Genomic DNA, 14,024 nt, shown 5'->3' with positions numbered 1-14,024 from the left:
AAAGCCAACTTGTGATATTGTGACTCAAGCCATCCTATTAGATCTGCCGATTGAGACTAAGGGTCATCACATACTTTATTTATGGGTGGGTTACCTGTAAAGCCTACCCTATTTATATACACACAGCGTATAATATATGGTCTATACATTGGTCATGGACCTCATCTCACATCAATGGAGATGAGCCATCGTTATGCTCAATAACTTATCCCAATCGTCTGTTGATGACGATGAATGGTCGATGACCAGGAGCACACATCATACATGCAATGTGTATGAGAGATGAGACTTATGTATTAAATGTGGCTTTCCAATGATTTAGGACTCGAAACACATCCCAAATGCAGATCCCATTTCTCTCTTGGATCCACAAATTTGGAGCCCCAAAAAACAATGCAAATCGGACACTCCGAAGAATTTAAATAAGTTGTCAAAAACAAATACAGCTATGCGATTTTTAAGGCTCAAAATTCTTTTTTTTTGTTTTTTCCTCTAAATTCATGATAGTGATGGCCAAAAGACAAACCCACAAATTTTTTTATCCAAACTGGATGTCAAGAGGCTAGACTCACTATAGCAAGCACGTCCCAAGGTGTGCCTGAGCCCCACCACTTGGATGAACGGTTGGGATGAAAGGTGAACCTGTCCAAGCCAAAATCAGCCTGACCCGAATGATTTTTTCCCATTTTGAATCACCCAAATTTATAAAATAACCATTAAAATATGCGTGTGAGCTTACATTTGACCTGATTTATCTTGTTAGCTAAGAATTGGAAGACATCGTTTTCCTTGGAGAGATGAGTGGCTGAATTTTTTTAGTCTATGAAATTTGGTCAAAATTTTGCCAATATTCAACCTAAATTTATACACATTTATGAGTTGTTCCTAAACTTTGAACATTGACAATTGTAAGTCGACTTTCGCAAATGAAAGTGACCATTATCAAGAATTAATTGAGAATATATCTTGCCAAAAAAACATACAATGAGACCATTTACTCTTTATACAATGAGGTCATGATCACCTATCGTTGTCTCATTGACCAATGTTAAAGTTCAACAGAAAATTCCTCAAGATTTTATAGAAACAAGCATCCATTTTACTCATCAAAATTTATTAGTTTCTATATGAATCTTCTAACATACAAGAACCTTTGGCTAGAAAACTATAAGCAACAAAATTTCTCCAAAAAAAAAAGGGATAATAGTTTGTTCACTCAAGGCGGAAGGGCAGACACTTACATTGGTCTATCCTTCTCCATTTAGTTGGTCTCAGCATATTTGTTTCACCCCAAATTTTGCATACACATTTTTTTTGGACCCAAACCTGAACCTGGTCGGGTCGACCCGACCCAATTCCCACCCCTACTTTGATATTCCCAAAATTTTGAATAAAATGCTTTTGATTTTGGAATTGATTGAAATAAACTGAAGTCAAACTCAAAATTAGGGAAAATCAGAAGTATCCTTAAAAGAGAGCTTTTATATTCCTTTCATTGTTTTGGAAAATGACAAAGTTGCCGTGGATTTTAAAGTTAGCGTCTGCAAGTGGACTGGAAAGCAACAATATTGCTTTTCTTAGTTTTGTGTGATAAAAAGATTCTTTTCCAACTATCTTTTTTATTTTATTTGTTTTTGTATAGGTTTTTGAGAGGTGGGCTTAAAAACTATGAATATGAGGATTTATAAACACATTATTTTACTATGCCTAATTATGATAATGGAGTTTCTAATTTTACGATTGAGAAGATAGATGTGTCATTTGTTACACACTACACATATATGTAGGTATTTATATATGGGATTGTATACTGTGAGTCCATTTATTTTTTATACAATAAGGTCGCGACTTTTCTTACCCATTGGATGTGAAATCTAATATATTAGAATGTATCATGGTTTTTGAGAAATTTAGTTTCGGACTTTGTGCTCAATTGGTGACACGTCACCACCTGTTTGATTTCACATCCAATGATTGTAACATTCTCATATCTAAAGTAAATAGTATCATCATATACATTTCCTTTATATCTACGTGCGACGTAGGTATGGTAAAAGATTATATGCACCCATGAGCTAACTTTTACTTGGGCATGTAGTGTAAGAAGAATATATGTGGGAATCATTTGAACCTAAATTTTGCATATATGCTCTCTTGAACATACAATCTTAAAATAAATAAATAAATAAAAATTAGAAATAGATTTTGTTAGAAGAGAAAAATCTGGTGAACATCAATCGTCCATTTTGAATCTAAATATTTAACTACTCAATCTTTTTTAAAAAAAATTGATAATATAGTAATGATGAGAACAAGTAAAAAATATAGGTTGGACAATTCCCTATGGAGGTTTTGATCTAACACAAATTTTTTCTTTCTTAAAATGTGCATGTATCCACTATATTTTCCCTCTTTTTGAAAAACTAATTTTTCGAATATTTTTCCAACTATTTGAGATTAGCTACATGAATTATAGTTTTTCATTATACTCTATCAAAGGTCATACCCTCAGTGAGGTTGGGCTTGGATTTTATTACAAGCTTGTTTATTGGGATGAATGTGCCATGTTCAAGACTTGAGTGAAACAAATCCTACTAAATAGTTTTTTTTAGGAGCTTTTGTCCAAATTAACTAAATTCTAGATGTAATTTTCACACACACAGACGCACATTGGGCGACACTTACGAGCACCTCCAGCCGAATTATTACCATACTTCTATCATCGACTCCCAATCGTCCAATCAAATTCTGATAGTTGGAATTATTTGATAGTCTTTGAATTTTAGTCTCATTTTTTCTTATGAATCATAATCATCTAAAATATAGAGGTATGTACATCTCACTTATGTACCTGTAGAAATATAGAACAAATTTCTCACATAAAATAAAATGATGAAAATGCCCTTATAATTTTTTTGGGTTATTTTGATATTATTTTTATTTTAACCTGGTATTTTTTATTTTACCCTGGTATTTTTTATTTTATGTAAACATATGAGAACAAAAAAAGTTCACATATATTAATATGAACTTCTTTTTCATGGAGATTGTTAGGTTGTAATTTAGCTTTTAGCATGAAATGAGAGGTGTTGTAGGCCCTTCCCATACAAACGAATTCTTGTCTGTGTCGATCATTTTTGAAAGTTGACCTAGGTTCTTCCACAGGGTCTAACGTGGACAAAAACCAAAGGTCCTCTCACCCTCAAATTTTGATCACATCAAGCACTTGGTTGGTTTTGTTAGAGAGAGAGAGAGTTTTGTTAGAGAGATGTTAGATAGTTTTGTTAGAGAGATGTTAGAGAGAGATTGGTTTTGTTAGAGAGAGATGGCTTTGTTAGAGAGAGATTGGTTTTGTTAGAGAGAGATGGCTTTGTTAGAGAGAGATTGGTTTTGTTAGAGAGAGAGAGTTTTGTTAGAGAGATGTTAGATAGTTTTGTTAGAGAGAGCTTAGAGAGATGATTTTGTTAGAGAGATTTGGTTTTGTTAGACAGAGATCTTAGAGAGAGATTGGTTTTGTTAGAGAGAGATGTTAGAGAGAAGGTTTTGTTAGTTTATATAAGGTTGCAACCTGTAGAAATAAGGATTTCTTTTTGAGTGAAAAAAAGTGAATAAGAGAACAATTACAGAAAAAATATATATATTGTGCGTGAGGGGACGTACTTGTAACTTTGTGTCCCATGATGCATCAAGCGTCCATCTTAAAGATGGATGCATAAAAATGGTGTTGTCATGGATGACTAAAATAGATGGTCAAGAATTATTCTCCAAAAAAATGTTTTTTTTAGTTTATTTTATTTTATTTACATATTAATGATTCTTATGTTAGAGATTATATATACCTAAAATATTTGATTCAAAATCTTCTAAAAAATGGAGAATGGAGCTAGGGCGTATATCTACACGTGAGTCGGCCAACTTATATAAACTTTGTCTTTGTAGAAATAATGTTGTAATAATCTACACTGACTATTTTATTTTCATGATCTACATTACATATCATCTTAAAATATAACAAATATGTTAATACTATCTTAAAAAATATGTAAAATTTATAACATTTAAATAAAGTAGATGTAGGGGGTGGCAATGGATCTGCACCCAACCCGACAACCGCACCCGACCCGACCCGACCCCAATCCGGGGTATGGGTTCAAAAATTGCACCTAGCAGGTCGGGTCCATGTCCAAGTATTGGACCCAAACACCATTTGGGTCCAGGTCCACATGGAACCAACCCGAATAGTATTTTTATTTAAATATTATATAATATATAATATTTAAATACATATAACTGTATATTCTTTGAATTTTAAGAAAAAAAGATTACATCATAACCTAAAAGGCTAGGAATAAAAGATTCTCCTTTAGCCAAGGCATCCGCAATAGCGTTAGCCTCCTTGTACACATGAAGAACTATATATTTTTTATTTTAATATTTAAATAATACATCTATATATTTAATATAATATTAATTTTTTTTTTAATATTTAAATAATACATATATATATTTAATATAATATTAATTTTTTTTTTATATTATTTTTGGATTGTGTCCAATCGACATATGTCGGGTCTAAGTCCAATAGCTTCTGGTCCAATTTTGGATCTCATAATTTTTTTTCGAATCCACCCTAGCCATTGCCACCCCTAAATAGATGGTGTAGAGCATCACAACCTCTATTCTATAAGTAAGGTTGTAACCTCATGCAAACAATCCCATAGATAGGTATCTACTAAAAAGGATTATTTAGGTTGTAACCTCATGCAAACCATCCCATAGATAGGTATCTACTAAAAAGAATTATTTTGTCAATGTGTTGTAAGTACTTTAATATTGTCGAAGTTAGGTACTTTTATCATTGTTTATAAGATTATAAACACATAAAATGAGGCCAACTTTCAACATGCAAATATAGACCATGCATGTAAAGACATACTATACCTAATAATTAATGTCATCACACTACAATCATTTCTTTGTTTAGCTTTCCTCAATGGCAACGTGGCTCACAATAGGGTTTAATACATGGGACACGTAACACGTGCGCTACCCACGTATAAAACATATTTCACTAGTATTCCTAAAAAAGAAATATACAAAGAGACCATTTAATTTTAAGGTCCGTTTGGATACCAAGAAATATATTGTCAGTCAAATATATTATTGACGTAATACATTACTGATAAATGGATTGTTACTGTTTGAGTAGTATTTAGATACAATATGGAAAATACATTGTTATTATTTGGCTATGTCTGGAAGAAATATAGGAAATGCATTACCAATATTTTACCAGCACGTGCCTATAAACTATCATTTATTTCTTTTTTGTTTTAAATTCTACTAAAATGCAGAATTATCATTTCTTTCTTTTTTGTCACAAAATTTTACTAAAATACGAAATTAAAATCATCATCACATCATCCTAAAAAGATTTTCTAATAATAACTTGTACTATTTTACAGTCATCATGACACTTTCCTACTTATTTTATGTCTTTGGCACTTACATGGAATCACATGTTTTCTAACATTGGTTTCAACATGATAAGTCATTGAAACTGTATGATTGAAATAACATGATTTTATTATGGTAAGCCTTAATTTTATTTATTTTTTATAAAAGTCTTTCAAATGTCTCTTTATGAATGTATGAATGTATCTATGACCTTTGTCCTTATTTATGCCAATGGTTCCTTCTACTGCTATGTTCCAATTGTGTTCGTCATTTAATACTTTTTTAAAATAAACTCTTCACCTTTCCATTACTCCTTTATCCTTCACCAAGACCCTTTGATCCTCATTCTGCATTTAATATGGTCTAGATTCTTACACTTTTTCTCTCTCATTTTTGCTAATTTGAATACATCTTTTCACATAGATTCTCATAGTCCTTAAGTTTAGTTTTACTTATTATATGTTTATCGTTTTTTAGTATTTTATATTCTTCTCAATTTTGATTATTTCTATTACATTGTCAAGTTTTATATTCTTTTAAGTTTTGGCTATTTCTATTCCATTGCCAAGTTTTTTAACATGACCGTTAACTTTATTTCATCTACATGACATTAATCCACACATTCCACTTTCTTAAACAATCCCAATTGAAGTTATTCATCTTTGTTTATACAGATATACATGTTTAGATCACTTACCAGAAGCCAAGTTTTTCCATTAGATTTCACTCATTTATTTATGTTGATCTCCATATTGATATATTTTAAAATGATCAAACTTTTGATATTAAATTATCAATCAACACGCTTAGTAAGGAACTGGAACTCTGACATTTGGTGGACCGGATTTCATGTCCTCTAACAATAGGTCAAGAAGAGCTTGGGCCACAGGGCCTTCCTTACCTGCATAAATTACAAGCAAAATAGAATATAAATACCTTAATAAAAACATTAACACCACCAGATAATTACTTTAAAAATAGATTTAATCAACAGATAATTATTTAAAAAGTAGATTTTTTAAGTTCTTAATCAATTGGATCTGACCTTCCAAAAATTTGACTTCTGTCAAACACATAGTGCATTTATTTTTTTTTCTCTTTCGAGGTTAGTCAACTAGGTTGAAGCGGCTGTATCCTCAAATTTTGAGGTCCTAAAAGTACGCCTAGATTGGGTTTTACTTGAAGGAGTGAATGGAGGAAATGCTGCCATAGGAGCATAGAAACTTTTTACTATGATGACGCGGCAGAACCTGATGGGGGCCCATTTCCAATCTGGACTTGTAAGAGTAGGGTACTTGTTGGCCCAGCCCGGACCTGGTGGATGATGATGATAATATAGGACCTACCAGAACAAGACATGATTGTATCTGGTTCCAATCTATTCCTATCTATCACAATCCATCAATTATTAAAACATGATAGACCCAATCGAATCGGGCTTTCTAAAATCATATATTTCAAATATTCGATAGTTTAACCTTGGAAAACATAGCACATATCATGGGTGCATATTTTATCCAGACAAAGATATGCTCCCATAATTACATTTATTTCCTTGGGTAAAACCTTAGGGACATTTTAGGATACCAAATTTGGAGTTGTAACCTCTTCAGCCTAGAGACCAACCTAAGAAAAAGATACACACTCTTTATCTGCCTGAAAAAAATAATGTCCAGACCCTTCTTTTGCGATTCTAGAGTGGATCCCAAAATTACTCATTTTGTGATTCCAGAGTGGATCCCAAAATTTCTTATCAAGAAATTACTCATTTTGTGATTCTAGATTGGATCCCAAAATTTCATATCAAGAAAATCCTTCTAAATAGATCTTTTTTTCAAGGGACTAACGTGCTCTTTATCCAAATTTAATCACATCATCCCTAAGCTGATACCTCTATATACTTAACTTATAGAACAAATGACCCGGAAGGCATGAAGAAATTGCTGAAATTCCCTAGTATGCCATATAGCATGTTACCGAAACCATTTTCCGAAAATTTAATGGCTGAAAAACCTGAAATTCTGGAATATGTATCACTAAAGGCCAGTAGAAAATATGAAATAACCAAAATGTCAAAAAAGCTTAAGTGGTTATGCTTACCATCTCCTATAACTTGGTCATCCCAATGTGTAACAGAGGATATAGGAAGCCCACTCCCAATAAGCATCATCTCTGCAGCTTTCTTCCCTTCTTCCACTGTTATATTCCCCACTCTGATCCCTTGTAGAGTCCCTTCTCTCACTAAACTCTCAGCAAGAACCAACACTCTCTTTGCAGTACACCCACCAAGTATCTTCTCAAAAGAAGGCATAATAAGTTCTTTCCCTTCTGTAACAAAAGCCACATTCATGTTTGGACCTTCAGCTACAAATCCTTCATTGTCCAGCCAAATAGCAACAAACCCACCTCTCTCTTCAGCCTCCATCTTTGAAAGAACATTTGGAAGATAATTCACACTCTTCATGACTGCAAATTGTGGAGATTTTATAGGAATTGAGGACGTAAAGACCTTAACACCACTTCTATCAGGTGGATTCAGGTATTGGATCACTATGGCATAGAGAGAAGGTTTCATGTAGTTAGAGGGAGTGAGAAAAAAGTCTCCAGGGCCTGAAGAGAGCCAATATCGAAGCGATCCTTGCCTGCATTTAGAGGTGCTTACGGTTTGTATAAGGATGTTTCGAATGGTGGAGCCATCAAATGGAGGCTCAATCTTTGCCATGGATGCTGATTTTAAGAAACGGTCAATGTGTTGGTCTAGTTCGTATACGTACCTAATGATTGGCATGAAGGGAAATTTGTTAAGAGAGAGAGAAAGATAGAGAGAGAGATAAAGAGGTTTTATCAGTAAATAGAGATTAAGACTTGTTTCTTCTTAATTAGACAAGGTACAATAGATGAACAAAAACAGCAAGTTCGTGGTCGACCTTTCTCTCTCTCTCTCTCTCTCTCTCACACACACACACACACACACACACACATACATGTCTCTCTCTCTCTCTCTCTCTCTCACACACACACACACACACATACATGATCATGAATTAATCATATAGTTGACATTTTCGTCATATGGTAAGGGCAATAAAAACTTCTACTGTAGGAAAATGGTCATTAATAAGAAACAAAGCCATTTATCAAGTGATGTTTATGAGGCCATGTCCTTATAGAGGGGGAAAAAATTATGTAGTCTGAAGGAAAACATTCATTAGGTCAATGTCCTTTTGCATGTAGTTTTATTGTATCCCTGCTAATGACCAACCCACCCGTGTGACATAAACAACTCCAGGTAGTTTTAGTTATTTGAGAGATTAACCATAAAAGAGAATGAACATTCAAGAAGAAAACCATAAGAAATTCCTAAACCTTAAGATATAGAATCTTAAGAGGTATAGAGATCAGATCAGCCCATAAATAAAAAGCTCAAAATTGATGACCCTGCTCAAAACGACTGAGAATGGCCCAATCCCTTGGTAGACCTTTTTTTTTTTTTGGGGCTGCAGTTTTGGTCATTTATAAGAAGCATGAATTGATGACAACTTATGCTAAGGGGAACAACTATTTCATCAGATGATTCCATGAGAGTATATGGGCTTGGTGGAAATCGATGTAAATGACATGGGTGCTACCAAAGAAGCAAATCTCTTACCCATTAACTATAGCTGCGGTGTCAAAAACACCATGTCCTCTATGGACCATGTGATCATCCATAGGAATCACCATCATAGAGGGATCAACTGTTATACCCCCAAAAACGCTGGAGTACATAGCCAAGAAGTTCTGCTTGCTGTTTCTGCATTTCTGGTTCTCCCTAAGCACTTCCATAACCTTTGAATCAATCAAGCTTATGCAATTAGGAGCATTACAAGAAAGAAAAAGGAACTCCAAACTATTTGGACAGAGAACCAAGTAAATAACTAAAAAGTGAAGAGATGGAAGGCATTTAGCTAAATGTAATATATACAGGCAAGTCTCAAGTTGCATAATTTGAAGAAATGCAAGTAATGACATGTATATACACATTAGGTAAGTTTATGCATCTACTTACAAGTGCATAGACAAAAAATAGGAGGATCGAGAACATTTACATACACTTGATCCAAACCAAAATCTCTCAGCACAATCATGATACAGTAAAGGGTAAAATAAACCAAACCAAACTTGTATAATACCTTCTCATGCTTCCTCTCTGCCCTGCTTTTTAAGGCTTAGCCCAGAAAACATCACTTTAGAGGTCATTAGGTGTCAGTATGCCCATCAAAGGTAAGAGCTCAATGTCTCCTAAAAATCCCCACTAACTGGCTTCATGAGATGATTAATGTTAGCCCTAACTATTCCATGAAAGTAATATCCTTCTCCTTGTTTCTTGCTTTGAGTCCTTAATTTCGCTCATTTTTCTCATGCCTTATAACATCTCTAGTTGAATATGATTTTTATACTTGTTCTGTGTATTATGCTTCCTCCCTTTATTGAGAAGAACGACTTGTCTATGTCTCATAGCTGCCTTATGTTAGTACACATGCTACTAATAAAATTCAAAAGATCCATAACTGGCTAAGTAGGGGTGGCAACGGACCCAGACACAACCCAGGAGCCAACGATCGAACCTCACCCAGGTTCGGGTATGGGTCCAAAAATTGGACCCAGCGGGTCGAATCTGGGTCCAAATATTGGACCCCAAACAATATTCGGGTCCCAGGTTCCAGTCCATGTGGACCCAACTTAGACCTTACCAGAATAGTGTTATTATTTAAATAATATTTAATATATAATATTTAATGATATTTTAATAAATATAACTATATATTTTTACTTATAATATTTAAATAATACAGATATATCTTTAACATAATATTTATATATTTTTTTTATTTTTGGGTCCGGGTGCGGCCGACTTGTTGCCACCCCTATGGATAAGATGAATAATAGAATAATGCTTAGGAAGTTAGGATAGGCATTTATCAGTGATCCTAATTTTACAGGAGTGTTTTTGATAGATCATACACCAAATGAAAATTGATTTCAAATGTCAATGTGTAGAGGTTCCTAGAATGTCAATGGGAAGCCACTATTATAAAAAACAAAATCATATTGTTACAATTATTTGATGTTGAAAGAGATCTGTCCCAATGGAGCACACTTAGAATGGCATATGCATGCTTTTGAGAAATCAATTAATCTTCATGGTGCAGTAAGAAGCAATCGCAACACATATCTTCAGCAAAGTATAATATACCATTGCGACAGTAGCGAGGTTTTCTTGTTTCCGGTATGTCATTGAGGAGTCCCATTAGCCTAAACCGCACCCATAAAACCCCTCTACCTGGTGCTCTTTCCCTCCAAATCTGAGAATGGTGAGAAAATTTTGTTTCATCACAAACAAAAGGTTATAGCTGGTAAAAAATTCAGTATCATATGGCATTTATATATAGATTTTTTAATATCTGTCTGTGACTCAGGCACTTTTTTTTAAAAAATACTTTTTGGTTGGAGGGACATCCTTATTTGTTTGTACTCTCACAATCAGGCAGATATGTTTACAAAATCAATTAAATTATTTACAAAAAACTGTCGTCTAAGAAAAACACTTCTAATGAAGGAGGTGCCCAATCCTTGGTGTTATCGGAACTCAGAAATTCCTAGGCAACGTTTATGGAACAGGGAAACCGGAGTGATAGCAGGAAAAGATGCAAATTTTTATAGGGAATCACCGAGGGCTTTCTAAGGAAGCAAGTATTTGGTTTGGGGAATGTTATCAGCTTACAAAGTTCTTGCAACTAAGACTAATCAACTCCAGTTGGAGGTTCCCTCAAAGGATATCTGTTTTGGTTTTTGACTGATCTAGCTTCGTATTGGTTCTTTCTTAAAGTTAGAGTGTTAAACCTTTTGCACCTTACATCAACACCAGACACCAGTTATTCCCTAAACCCTTTGCTCATAATGTCCTTTGTCTAAATAGGCAAAGGATAACTGTATCTTTCTAAACAATCACTTGATCCTCAACCATGTATACGAACTTCTTCACTCCAAAATAAGCAGTGGTCAAGAACGAAACACAAGAAACATGGTGTTACCAAACCGCCACCAGTAAAAGGGAAAATGCATTATATAAGCTATACTAGAATCCAGTGCTCCATGGAAAACAGTAGTTGATTTGGACCGTGATGGAGGATCACACCTGCCACTGGGAAAGTATTCTAGTATGGTGGGTCCTTCTTCATCTCAAGCAGCCCATGATCTATTAGATTATCTTACACTTTCCATTGGTAAGATCTCTATGCAATACAAACACCTGACATGCCCACTATTACCTGGGCCTTCAATCTATTCATACTTCTAGTGTCCCTGTGCCATTATAACTCAAGCCTTTGGGAAGAAAACAGACAATTGGTGTTCATCTAAAACAAATACACAGTAAGATCGCTATTCATTGTAGCTTTAAAGCCAGATCACTCTAGCTCCAAGTTATATGTGGACTTGACGTTCTATAGGCAACGCTTCCACTGCCCAAGCTTGTGAAAGCTCATTGTCCTTCACAAAAGACTACTTAGTATGGACTATTAGCTGTATAAAACCATCCTGTAAATATTAAGATCAAAGACCTTGGGTTACACTTTAAGACCAGAAATTTGCGTTGTATTGTCACTCTCCTGATAAATAGAAATGTTGCATATTTCTGTGTATCATCAGAGGGACAAGCTTGACAAAATGGCATCTATTTCCATATACATGGCAAGTAAAATTAGGTATTAGCTCAAATAGAGAGCAAGGTTTTAATTCAATAAGCTGCTAAACCCACATAAATCTTCCAAACAACACAGATTGAAACATAAATACGTCAAATTAGAGGAACTTTCTTCAAATTATATCAAAATCCAAAAGCAACCATTAAAAGAACACATGAATCAGAAGAGATGAACTGTTCTCAAACACTAAACCATGTAGATCAAATAAAATAGGATTCAAAAGTCAAAACTATGTACATACAGGTAGATATTTGAATTACTAACATACTCACTCTATCCCAGAATTAAACATCCATGTTATAACCCATTCCATAGAAGATCAGTATAACTAATTTCGTAACGAAGAATTAGCAGTATCCTACAGTGAGCAAGAAAAAAACCTGGAGATCAGATAGAAGAGGAACATTGAATATTGGGGGATTCTGATTCTCATTTTCTGCAATGGAGATTGCAAGTTATTCAAGAACAATAAAAATAAAAAACCAAAAATTAAGAATCATTCACGAGCAAGCCAAGAGATGGAAATACTCCATACCCAATCCACGAAAAGAGAAAAAATTGAACACCCAAAGCAAGAGAGAAAATATTCCATACCCAAAAGACACAACAAGCATGAGCACATAAATGATTCAGGAATAATCAATTACAAAAACCAACAAATGAAAAACCTTGAAACCAAATCAAAAGAGAGAAAAGACTCCATACCCAATTAAAGGCACAGAAAATAGAGAGAAATTTTATCACAAATCAGCTCAGAATTGATCCGAGGCAAAAGGAACCATGTGAAACTCACCTGCTACTGCTTCTGTTAAATCTGCAGTCCCTGTAACCTGGTTCAAAATTATATTTTTTGATCTTGGTGGTCGGAAAAAAGAACCACAAATTTTGAATTTTCGGCCTCCAAAAGTTGAAACTGATACAAATATGGGATTTTTAGACACTACTGAGAACTGGGGTGATGCGCTTGGATTGATTGATAAGTGAGAAACTTGAGTGGTTGCCATTTGCTGTTGCAGGAAAGGAAATAAACCTATGGAAGGCACTGAGAAACTTATATTATATGCTTACTTTTTAGTTATTTTTCATTGTTTATTTTCCCGTTGAGTGTAGCTCTCTCTGTCATGTTAGCAGAAATTACTCGAAGGAAGCAGTTCGGCCGATTCGATTCGAGAGAAGGCCTCCACTATTTTTTTAAATTGTATGCTCATTTTTTACGCTTTTACGGAATGTATTGTATTTTAACATTAATATTTTCTCATGAAGCTCATATTTTTAATATTTGTTTTCCGAATGTTATGCACATGAAAATATAAATTATTGATTTAAAATTAATAAATAAAATAACCACAATGATTAGAAAATCCAAAAATTATTCAAATATTTTAGTCATATTCTCCAAAAATTATTCAAATATTTTAGTCATATTCTTTGTATTTAGATAATGGGGTGTGGTTTTTATGAGGCCAAGGTCCTAAAGAATCAAAGTGAGGCACACCTTAGTGACAAAAAGATATTATAATCTTTCCGACCTGAAATTTTATTTTATCCCTAATAAAAAATTTGAGCTTAAAAAATAATGTAAATCGAGCAAATTTATGAACATTTGATAATCTTGAACATTAACGTTCGAAAAAATGCATTACAAGAGACACTATTTTCAAGATTTGAAATTGATTTTTTCTCATGTTCGTGTATCTTGAGGTCGAGATGATCGATTTGAGGATATTTGAGCATCGAAACAATCTCTTCTAGTGAATTTTTTAGGTGTAACTTGATTTGTTTATTTAGAGACCCGACCTTTATATAATTTTTTCTTAATTA

At 33.9% G+C, this 14,024-nt stretch overlaps 1 protein-coding gene across 1 annotated transcript; it reads right to left on the bottom strand.

Annotated features, from left to right (window-relative positions):
- Nucleotides 1–6,085: 6,085 nt before the first annotated feature.
- On the bottom strand, nucleotides 6,086–13,468 carry ADCL (D-aminoacid aminotransferase-like PLP-dependent enzymes superfamily protein). Its single transcript, XM_006833270.4, has 5 exons — nucleotides 12,997–13,468; nucleotides 12,584–12,639; nucleotides 9,107–9,285; nucleotides 7,558–8,231; nucleotides 6,086–6,358 (listed from the first exon to the last, which is right to left on the bottom strand). Exons 1-5 carry the CDS (start codon nucleotides 13,205–13,207, stop codon nucleotides 6,264–6,266), a joined length of 1,215 nt encoding a protein of 404 aa, XP_006833333.1. The 5' UTR covers nucleotides 13,208–13,468; the 3' UTR covers nucleotides 6,086–6,263.
- Nucleotides 13,469–14,024: the final 556 nt, after the last annotated feature.

This window comes from Amborella trichopoda, chromosome 5 (assembly GCF_054954075.1).
Source record: "Amborella trichopoda isolate Santa Cruz 75 chromosome 5, AtrichopodaSantaCruz75HAP2 v2.0, whole genome shotgun sequence".
In the NCBI taxonomy this organism is placed as follows: Eukaryota; Viridiplantae; Streptophyta; class Magnoliopsida; order Amborellales; family Amborellaceae; genus Amborella; species Amborella trichopoda.
The sequence above is the reverse complement of the archived record's forward strand: the minus strand, read 5'-3'. Positions and strand labels throughout refer to the sequence as shown.